The sequence below is a fragment of the Lontra canadensis genome, unplaced genomic scaffold (genome assembly GCF_010015895.1).
Source record: "Lontra canadensis isolate GAN:19392208 unplaced genomic scaffold, GSC_riverotter_1.0 scaffold49, whole genome shotgun sequence".
Lineage (NCBI taxonomy): Eukaryota > Metazoa > Chordata > Mammalia > Carnivora > Mustelidae > Lontra > Lontra canadensis.
The window spans coordinates 7,535,247-7,546,542 of record NW_022631043.1 but is presented as its reverse complement, the minus strand read 5'-3'; the positions used below and the strand labels follow the sequence as shown (position 1 = coordinate 7,546,542).

At 40.0% G+C, this 11,296-nt stretch overlaps 1 protein-coding gene across 9 annotated transcripts in view; it reads right to left on the bottom strand.

Moving 5' to 3' along the window:
* Positions 1-697: 697 nt before the first annotated feature.
* The window catches only part of TMEM71 (transmembrane protein 71), a 30,170-nt gene continuing 19,571 nt past the window's right edge, over positions 698-11,296 (bottom strand). For 7 of the 9 annotated variants that reach the window (XM_032873507.1, XM_032873504.1, XM_032873503.1 and 4 more), the window contains 3 exons: positions 7,702-7,777; positions 4,083-4,144; positions 698-865 (listed from right to left, as the gene is read on the bottom strand). In XM_032873507.1, the coding sequence (XP_032729398.1) occupies positions 714-865; positions 4,083-4,144; positions 7,702-7,777 (290 nt within the window). In that variant the 3' untranslated portion in view covers positions 698-713. Of the gene's footprint in view, positions 866-3,920; positions 3,982-4,082; positions 4,145-7,701; positions 7,778-11,296 lie in introns of all 9 variants that reach the window. The other 2 variants (XM_032873508.1, XM_032873511.1) reach the window with 1 other exon arrangement.

The following is an 11,296-nucleotide window of genomic DNA, read 5'->3' as shown; positions in this document are numbered from 1 at the left end:
ACAGAGATCATAAGCAGGCAGAGAGGGAGGGGGAAGCAGGCTTCCTGCTGAGCAGAGAGCCTGATGTGGGGCTCCATCCCAGGACCCTGAGATCATGACCTGAGCTGAAGGCAGAGGCTTAACCCACTGAGCCACCCAGGCGCCCCCTCTTATATCTTTATTTTAATCGCTCTTAAGTGAAAGGTAATCATGAGCTCCAAGAAGGCTGAAAATTTTGTAAGAAAATGGCTCAAAAGAAGAATGTGCTTTCCCAAAGAAAACCTCTTTTCTGCCCATTTTCCATTAACCTGCATCTGCTGACATCAACCCCCACCCAGCCACTCTTCGGGGAGAATGACGAATTTTTTTCTACATTGTATTTTATGCTCAAACTGTGATTTATTTATTTTCAAGTTGGTATTGATTACAGAGACTTGCTTACATTATTCAATTAAAGCAGTTCAGCGAGGAAGAGGTGTTTGCGGGCAGGCCCAGGAATCTGCATTGTTACAAGTGCCTCATAGAATTCTCTAAATGGAAATTAATGTTTGAAAACCATGCCTCAGGGAATAAGAGAGGAATATCTACCCAGGTGGTTGTTTCTCTATCACAGTTTATAGTCTGTTCCTTTTCAACTGCTAGTGTCGCAAAGGAAAGACAAATTAATACTATTTTCATGAGCATATTACAAATATGAGGACAAAAATGAAATTTAAAAAAAACACATAACCAAATTAAAATATTTTTTTCTCAATTATCCAGCTCCTCATTCTCCTCCAATAAAACAATTGATTCCAAGCAGACTGCAAATCAGACAATTTCTGGGTATTCAGATTGAAGGCATTCATCAGAGACATTCCTAAGTGGTTGTCAAATTTTGGCAAACCTAGATCAGAGAAGAGAGAAAAGAAATGCATGATTCATCCACATAGACATGAAATGTGATAACTACTGCAATCACTGTGTGCATGGGTGCACACGTGCACACGCGCACGCACACACACACACACACACAAACCAGCTTAAGTAATCATAACTAGGAAGAGTGAAGCCTCAACTTGGAGTAACTTTTATTTTTATCCCAGCTTGGTACTTAGTTAACCACCATTTCATATTGTTTTCTTTCTCCACCTGCATCACTTCCTCTAGAACAGAAATCCTTACAGGGTTTTCCCAATATTTCTACTCACTAAAGTTTATGCATTCATTCACCAACTGTAGAAACACACATTCCGACATGCAAGAGTAGAGGGAACAGATGTTACCCATCTCCTTATTATGACATCATAAACGTGCAAAGTACACCCTGCCAATGCCAACACATCATTGGTAACAAGGGATACCTGCGATGACCTTCATTTGAAAGGGACACTTGGGCCAATGATGAGCCATATAGATAGTCCGCAGACTCACAGACTTTAAATTGAACAAATAAAGTGGTTGAATGAAAATCGCGTTATGAGATGAAAAGAGATGGACTTGAGAGGTACAAAGTGTGAAAGAATAGAGCCCTAATCTAATCTAATCTGTTATGTACAGTGCAGAACAGGTGTGGGATGGCTGCACCACTAAGGTTTGTGGAGCTGAATTAAGTGCTTGCACTCCTCCCTCTTAGGTTTTCATCCTTGATTGCTAGAGGAGCCTTATGAGTCATCCTTACCCCTCGATTTTAATAACCATGTCTTTGGCTTATTAGCTTCTGGATATGTTTATGTGTGAGGGAGAGAGTTACAAAACGGTTAATATACAGACACAGAGCTCTTGGCTGCAAAGGAAGTATTTTAAGAAATGATGCAGCAAATACATACAAATTGATGAATATTCATGGTATATCTACTATTCTCAAGACATTGAGATGCATACAAGAATAAAATCAATAGTCCTTGTTTTCATAGGTCTTAAATGCAATAGTGTGTGTACAAGAGGCTGGGGAGAGGGCAGCAAATAGGACAAAAATAGAGAGGGAACAAGAGAAGAACAAGGTAAGTACAGACACAAATAATCACAGGAAGGATCTTATTGAGGCTGTAGATGAGTGTATGTAGGATAGAAATATCATCATCATCCTGATCTAATTTCTTTTAGGAGAGAAAAAACAAGGAGCTCAAAACAATGGCAAGTGCTCTCAAAGCAACAGGTGACTCTATGCCCTACAGGTCAGACTTTGGCATTCCAAGAAGCCTCCCCTTCCTCCATACCGCCATCCCTCCCAGACTGGCAAAACCACTCTCCTGATGTTCCCCCAGCCTCTGTGCTAACTCTGTACTTGCACTAACCATATTAAATGGGACTTCACCTTGCCCTTTACATGTCTCTTTAGACTCTGAAATCTCAAGGCCTTGGCATAGCAGCCTTGGCACCTAGAGGACGTATCTGACAGTTAGGAAAGACTCCATATTTTTCTCCTGAGTGCAACTGGACATTCAGCACAGCACAGAATGCATCATAAGTTCTCAACAAAGATTTAGTAGGCTAAATGATATCACTTTAGAAATTAAGGGGTAAAGATTTTAAAAACCATTTTTCCAAGGTTCACACAGTTAATGTGCAAAGAATTACCTAGAGAGGTTGTTAAAAAAAGGAAGTCCCCTTGGAAATTCTTGGATTCAGAAGAGCTGGAATCAGGATAGAAGCTCTCCAGTTGGTTCTAGAGCACATGTCCCCATGCCATGCATTGAGAGACTCTGCTCTCATTACAGAATTCTTAACCAGATGATACCTATCTTTCTGATTAATTGTACAAGTTCACCTTAAAACCCAAAGAGAAGGGATTTGAACAAGTCACACCATCTGACAAGCAACGACAATGTTTTTACTTCTGAAAGTGGAGGCATAAAATGGCTCTTTGTGTGAGTATCTGTCGTTTAGACACTGTTGGTTAGTCCAGTCCTGAATGGTGTGACATCTCAGCCCAGAAAGTTGAGTGTGCATGCAAATTTGTCATTAATGCTGAGTGAGGTGCACTCCAAAGTTTCTGCAGACCTAGAGAGTGACCTGTAGCTGGAGGGAAGGAGTGAGTATCTTAGAGAAATTTAAGTCATTAATATATAAGGGCTAATGAATAAGAATTTCTTGGGTGGCCTCAGGACCCACTTTCCTAACTATGAGGTTAAACAAATCCTAGCTATATCAATGCCTGCCCCCCAGAAACCCTGGAATGCAAGGAAACAAAGGGAAACATCAGTCAGAGTGTCAGGAAATCAATACTGGCTACAGTCCTAAACAAAATAAATCTTCATTAAGTCCCATCGTGATTTCAGAATTAACACGATGATTTCATAAATAGGGCAACATTGTGTCAAGAGCAAAGGCCAGTAAACTAATTTGAATTATAGACATCCATCTGTCTCCAGTCTATGGGAGCTGGCCTCTGGCAGCCATATTGAAGAGAAGGTAATTAGCACAATCCATCTTTTGATGGGATGGTGTTTTGCAGACTGTTTGAAATTCTGAGAACATCTCACCCAGACCCCAGTAACCCTTTGAAGTCTGATGAGCCGTGGCAGTTAGCACACAGGGGCATCCTTACGTGAGTGAGAGATGGCAGAGAAACCACACTTTGTAACTGAGACCACTTCATGGGCAGTTTGCCGGTTTTTTGGGAAAGTATAAGATAAAGTCCTCTCAGTAAGAGGTATTTATAAAGGGCAGTGCCATGCATCTATAAAAGCACTTTGAAATTATGTAAAATTTCTAAGTTCATGTTATTTATTAAGTTCTACCTCCTTAAAGCTTAATTGTCTATTTTGAGGAATTTGTAAAAATTTAAGAGACAGGATGATAATGCCATTAGATTTTAGCATGAACAGGAAGTATTCTCAAGGACAAATGATCAGGACCTTTCCTGTGTGTAGTGATTGTCATCTATTACTCAGCAAGAAGCATTCTCAGAGAGCAGATTATAGTCATCTCTGACCAGACGGTGGTAAGTCAATACTTACTGAGCATAGGTGGTGGTTTTGACATAGCTGGCAAGGCCAAGAAATAATGGCTTGGCAGTATCTTGGACAAGAAAGAGAAAATAGTTAAGAATTATTTTTAAATGACCCAAATTGGAATAAAATACAAGGGTCAGGGGAATAATTTGAGAAATGGCTACTTACAGGCAATAATCACCACCAGTGAACATGTGAAGACACTGACTAATATTCCTTCCAGAAACCATCTGAAACAACAGGATTTCTCAGGTTTAGCAAACTGATTATGCCTTTCTAACACATGTGATGTTCTTGTAGACTAAAGGCTTATGATTTACTTTAAGAATTACAATAACTACAGTAATAACAGTACTGTGGCATTACTGAAGGATAGACGTGGTCGTCAATGGCAGAGAATGGAAAGACCAGAAGTGAACTCATATGGATACAGTTAACTGAGTCTTATCAGAGGAGAAAAAAGCAGTTTGGTGAAGGATAGCCTTCTCAGCAATGGTGCTGGAACAATTGTATATCTACATGCAAAAGATGAACGTCCACATACACATCACACCTTAACACAAAATTTAACTATGTAACTCAAAATGAGCCATAGTCTGAAATGTAACCACAAAAGTATCAACTATTTAGAAGAAACAAAGGAGAAAATCCATAGGCCAACTGCTTTACAACCTTGCCCAAAAAGTATGTTAAAATTCTGTGGGTTTTTTTTTTATTAAATTTTATTTTTTCAGTGTTCCGAGATTCATTGTTAAAATTTTGGGGTTTTACCAATCTGATGGGTATTGTTTCACAGGGTGGAATTTTTTTTAGAAGATTTTATTTATTTATTTGTCAGAGAGATTGAGAAAGCATCCACAAGCACGGGGAGTGGCAGGAGGGGTGGCAGGCAGTGAGCAGGGAGCCTGACATGGGGGCCTGATTCTAGAACACTGGAAGGCAGACACTTAAGCAACTGAGCTACCTAGGTGTCCACAGGGTGGATCTTTTTAAAAAGAAACATTTATTTATTGTTTTTATTTTCAAAAAAATGAATCACTGAAAGAAATTATAAATAAATATGGAAGGGAAAGGAAAATATCACCAAAAAACTCTACTGGCCTAAAGCAGCCATTAATAAATGTTGATGAATACCCTTTTAGGCCTCTCTTTGTATGCATTGAAGTTATTTAATTGAAACTTAACCAATGTACAATAAAGCATTTAAAGTGCACATCTTGGGTTTTCTTTCTTTCTTCTTCTTTTTTTTAATCCTGAACTCCTGTATTCCCTACCCAGATGAAGATATGGAATATTTCCAGCAGCCTCTAACTTTTCCTTTGCCTACTCTTTTCCCAGAGTTAACCTTTCTCTCTCTATCTTTTTTTTTTTTTTAAAGAGAATTAGAGAGGGTTAGGAGGGACAGAGGAAGAGGGAGAGACAGAATCTTAAGTAGGTTTCATGCCTAGTGCGGAGCCCCACATGGGGCTCAATTCACAACTCCAAGATCACGACCTGAGCTAAATCAAGAATCAGATGCTTAACTGACTAAGCCACACAGATGCCCCACTGACTACTTTCTTATAGTTGTAATAATGCATTAATTTTGCCTTTTGTTGAATTTTACATGTATCTGCAGTCATACACTCTTTTGTCTGAGATTCATCCATGCTATTACACATATCAATAATTTTTCTTTTAACCAATCTCTTACTTAAATAATCTTTTTAAAATTTTTGAATAACTTTAGATATACAGAGAAGTTGTAAAACTAGCACAGAGAGTTTTCATTTACCCCTCACTGAGCGTTCCCAGGGAGCAGTATCTTATGCTACTATGGCATACTGTCATAATGAAAGAACCAATATTGGTACTTCCCGTTCAACTCCACACAACTTTTGGACTTTACGTGTTTTTTCCCTAATTTATCCATGTTCCACGAAGCCATCCAGGATGCCTCATGACATTCAATCATGTCTCCTTATGTTCCTCTGGGCTGTGACAACTTCTCAGACTTTCCTTGGTTTTGATGACCTTGACAGTTTTGAGGCGTCCTGGTCAGATAATATGTAGAATGTTCTCAATTGAAGTTTTTCTCTGATTAGACTGAGGTCTGGAAGACCACAGAGACAAAGTGCCACTCTCATCACATCATATCAAGGGTACATGTTATCAGTATAGCTTATCTCTGTTGATGTTCACCTTGACCATCTGAGCATCTGAGGTCATATTTGACAGGTTTCTTGGCTGTAAATTTCCTTTTTTCCCCCTTTCCATGCGCTGCTTTTTTGCAGGCAAGTTTCTAAATGCAGCTCCCACTCAGTGGATGGTGAGTTAAGCCCCTTATTAATGAGGGGAGGGTGGGGGTTGGGGAGGTTCATATCTAGAGTAATTAACCTAAGAGGAACATTTCATTAGTAGTCCCATGAAATAAAAGTTTCCATGATCAACTAAGGTTGGGAAACATTCATAGATAACGTCTTAACATTAAGTTAAATAAAGCTAATCATGTTTCTTCCCTATGTTATTTCACTGGGTCTATGTTATGCAAATGCACATATGATTTTCTGACTTGGGATACACAATGCAGAATTTTGCAAACTTATTTTTAACCACAAGACCTCCCCCACTTTTTGTTCTTTTGGTCTCATTGTAATCTAAAAATATTTAATACTACTTAAACCTCTTAATTATCTGGGACGCTTGTTTTAAAATACAGATTTTCACTAGATCTGAATTAGTATCTCAAGGGCTGGGATCCAGGATTTTGTATTTAAAAACACAACTCCTCCAAGTGATGTGAGGTATTTGACCTTCAAGAGGTGGGACTTGAGAGCAAGCAACACTTGCTTACCAGAGTGCAAATACCCAAAGACCCCAGGTCTAGACCATTTATCCTTGTTTCATTGATTCAACAAACACAGATGAGCCCCTGGCACTGGGGGTACAGAAGTGAAGGAGACACACAATGTCTCCACTCTCATGGAGCTCACATTCCTTCAGCGAGAGATAGGTCATTAACATTTAAACAGGTGAACACATAATAGGTCACATGGTGATAAGTGCTCTAAGAAAACTAAAGTGAGCATGTGTGGTAGAGAGTGGTATGCTATTTATACAGGGCTGTCAGAGAAGGTCTCTCTGATGATGTGACATTTGAACAGATTCCAGAAAGAAGTAAGGACACACGTTATGGGGTTTTCTAGAGAAGGCTGTACTGGGCAGAATAAATAGCAAGTGCAAAGGCCCTGAGGCATGAGTGCAGTTAGCATAGAAGGGACTTGACCACTGCCCTAGCGACTTGGGCAAGAAAAGAACAAGAATGGCATGCTGGATAGAGGGTAGAACAAAAATGTGCCTATAATCAGGCAAGAGCATTATGAGATCCGAGATTCTAAGTGGGCTTCCCTGGAACCGATACTTTATGTGAGGATGTAACAATGTAATAAGAAAGATGGAGTCCCAGCAGGGATTTCACATGACCTTACTGGGACTTCAAATGCCTTTGAACTCCAAGTGGGGTTACTCAGGTTTTAACTGCAGCAGGGAGTCACTAGGATTTAAATGAAAGATCATACATAATAAAATCCAAATTCCTAGGAAGATCCACCGGCTTTTGTACACTCTGTGAGATAATGAGAGGGGGGAAGTGATAGAAAAAGAGGCACTTAATGGGCACAGGCAAAGGAACCGATCTTAACCACGGAGCTACTGAAAAGGCATTGTGGAATCGGGTGAGGAAATTATCAATCAATTACAGCTTTATTAATTATGAAACACTGCTGCATGAAAAGAAAATCTGAATTACCTTGCACATGCACAGATGATGAGGAACACAGCCAGCAGAATCGCTGGAAAGGAGACCTCTTCCCACAGACTGGCTTCTAATAGAAAAAATAAAAATAAATGAATTAGAAACCATTGCTGACAATCTTAGAACAACAAAATTACAATAAAATTTCTTTTTTATACACCAAAATACCCCCACAAAACACATTTTCAAATGTATGTCAGCTCAAGCAATTACCGTAAGTAGCAAGATAAAATTATCAATGTCATACAGATTCATTCATTAGATAATTTTAGCAAATAATACTTTTTTCTGTCTTTAAGAAATGATTATGCTACACAAACAGTTTGGGGGCTTGCCCTTTATTGTAAAATTTTTACTGGGGAAACATTTTGTGGAATATAAGCTAATGTCAGAAATCTAATTCTGATGATGATGACAATCAAGCCTAAAAGTTATAGACTGCCTTATAATTCACGAAGAGTTTTCACACCTCCTTGAGTCAACACAACAAACTGTAAAGTAGGAACCACTGTCATTGCTCTTACGTGAGAAGACCAAGACTGAGAGATGATGAAATCTCCCCAAGGTGACACAGCTCTGAGGTGTCAGAGCCAAGGTTTAAAAACGATGTCTAGCCAGAATACAATGTTTTGCCTGAAATGGGGCAGGGAAAGAGAATTGCAACTTTGCATACTGCGAGTCTCTCGAGGGGAAAAAAAAAAAGAATGTATATTAAGAACTATTTGTCCTTGAAAAACTCTGCTATGAATAAGATATTTCAGTGCTATAGAGCCACATTGGAAATGACAGGAAATCCGCCAGGAATTATAATCATTGAAGTTAAACCAATCATGAACCTGAATATTACTCGAATGATCTAAAAGAAATCAGAGCTGGCTTAAGAAGAATCACATAAAGATCTAAAGGAAAGGATAAAGAGACCTCAGCTTAATTTCTGCCAAATGCTTCAAAAGCTTAATTTTGCAACAGTTGTTTAAAACTTGGAATGACTCTGTGCTGTGAATGTATTTATTTCTGCTATTTCTGCTATGAATGAAGATTGAAAAACCTACTTCGTCCATAATGTGGTTGGCGTACTGAAGATTGGCAGTGCAAAATATAGCAGTTGTGAATGAAGTCACTGCGAATGTATGGTATTTCATGTATACTGTGAATTCAGTAAGTTATTGTGGGTTCAGCTGAACACTTAACCATTCTTCTAAAGTGTGTTTGTATTCTTAGCTGATTCTGATTTGATATGGAATTTGGAAAACATTTCTTTACAGAAACAAGTCCAGCTTGACAGACCGCCAAAATCATTAGACTTGAACAGTGAACAGAGACTGGTTTAAATTCAAATTCTACAAAGATACGATTCTGTGATTTGATACAAGGTATTCACTAGTTCATTGCATCAGTAGCCATTTACTTAGTATCTAGTTTGGCTTAGTTCGACTGTCACTTCCTTCAGGAAGCCCTCCTTAATTCCTTCAGTTCCTCTATGGCTCTCAGCTACTCCTCTATACCTCCATTATCCCTCATGCATTTGCATCAGCAACCTTAACATACTGAATTAAAAGTGCTTTCTCGAGATTTCCCCACTAGCTTGCAAAGTCACCGAGAATAGTAAGCATCTAACTGCTATTCTTTGGTGGCATGGGGTGGTGCCCATGGGGAGCCACCTCTCCCTGCTCTTAGTGCATGGTTCACTTGGAGACTGAATTCCCTCCCAGCATCCAAACCATTTCCAGCCATCTGGAGCTTCACAGACTTATCGACAAAGTGATTCATTTTGCCATGTAGATGGGACCCTTCCAGAACCAGTGAAACTGGGCCTCTTATTATAACTCAAGAAGGCTATGATCTCTTTCTGCTAGACTGGAATCTGGGAAGTTGCAAGCACAATGCCATCAAGAAGCATCATAGAGTAATAATGGCCTTTTAAAACGATTTTATTTGTTTATTTGAAAAAGAGAGAGATAGAATGAGAGACAGAGCATGAGAGGAGAGAGGTCAGCGGGAGAAGCAGACTCCCTGTCCAGCAGGGAGCCTGATGTGGGACTCAATCCTAGGACTCCAGGATCTTGACCTGAGCCGAAGCGGTTGCTTAACCAACTGAGCCACCCAGGCGTCCCAGTAATAGACTTTTTAAAAAATAAAGCTGGCATAGAAGACAAGAAACAACAGGAGTAGATACTGACAGTAATCTGAAATCCATGCCCAGAATTTTCATTAATGAACAAATAAATTCCATTACTGATTAATCCAACTTGAGTTGGATTCCCACCCACTGCAACACAAAACATCCTGACGGACAGAGATGATGTCAGGCATGCGTCTATCCTTAGTGGGTAGAAGATCACCTGGACTGCATACTCACAACCTACATGTGAAGAAAATCAAATAGAATCAGATGGAGACCTTGTCTGCCCAGGGACTTTGTAGTGGGAGAAGTGGAGGAAAATGTTTTCAATAGAGTAAGTTCAGAGGGCTAGAGAATTGGAGGGAAGTGTTACCCCCACCAGCCAGAAGGGGGCAGACAAGGGCCCACAGAGGTGTTCTTAAATCTGGGCCTTGAAGGGGGTAAGGGGCCTTCCAGGTACAACAGTCTGGAGACACATTCTGGACACGACACAGCAAAGCACATGTACAAAGCTTTACCTGACCTGTCTAAACTTGAGTATCCCTATCTATGAAATGGAGATAGCACACTTAATTGGTCCACCAGTTTTGGAGCACCTGCTCTGTACCAGGCGCTATGTGGGCTGGTTGGTATCCAGATGACTGAGACATACTGTCCATCCTCAAGTAGCTCACAGCCTGGTGGACAAGACGCAAAAGTAAATATGCAAGCATAGTAAATATGCAAGAGCAGTGTAGGAAATGGGCATGAGAGAAGGAACCCTTGAAAACTAGATGAGTACCAAGAAGGGTCACTTAACTGCCTCCCCAACCCCCGGAAAACAAGATGGGACCTCTGGAGGAGGTGACTGTGGACCATCTGGAAACTGTCTAAACAATGAAAGTTGCTCTTTCTGTCATCGCAGCACCTGGAAGGGAACCACAAAAGCTTTGAACACTCACCTAGTAGCTGACCTGGGAACAAAATGGAATGGGGGCACAGTGAGGAAGAATGGTCAGTGAGATGCATTTTCATGGTTTTGTGAAGACAAATAAAGAGAAGATTTTTTTTTTTCTGTTCAACCTCAGTCTTATGTAATCATAATCTCACATACATTTTGAGTACTTAGGATACAGGACGCGCGATGCTAAGTGCTTTCCATGAATTATTTTCGTCGTGACAAGGTAGGAACTATGATATCTCCATGTACAGATGAAAATGCTGTTTTAGAGAGTTTGGGGAACCGCTTGTGAGTTACAGCTAACAAGTGGGGGCTGGGCTTTGAACCTTGGCAAACTGAGGGACAGAGCCTTGATGCTGCGCTGTGTGCAGACATGATTAATCTGATGTTGGCAAACTGGAGGTTGAAGAACATGCTTGTTGAATTTATTTCAGATTTACTCCTGACAAGAAATACCAGTACCTTTATATCTTTTGACTTTTCCTTGCCGGAGGCATTGCACTAAAGGGTGCTTCTGTCTTCCTTCC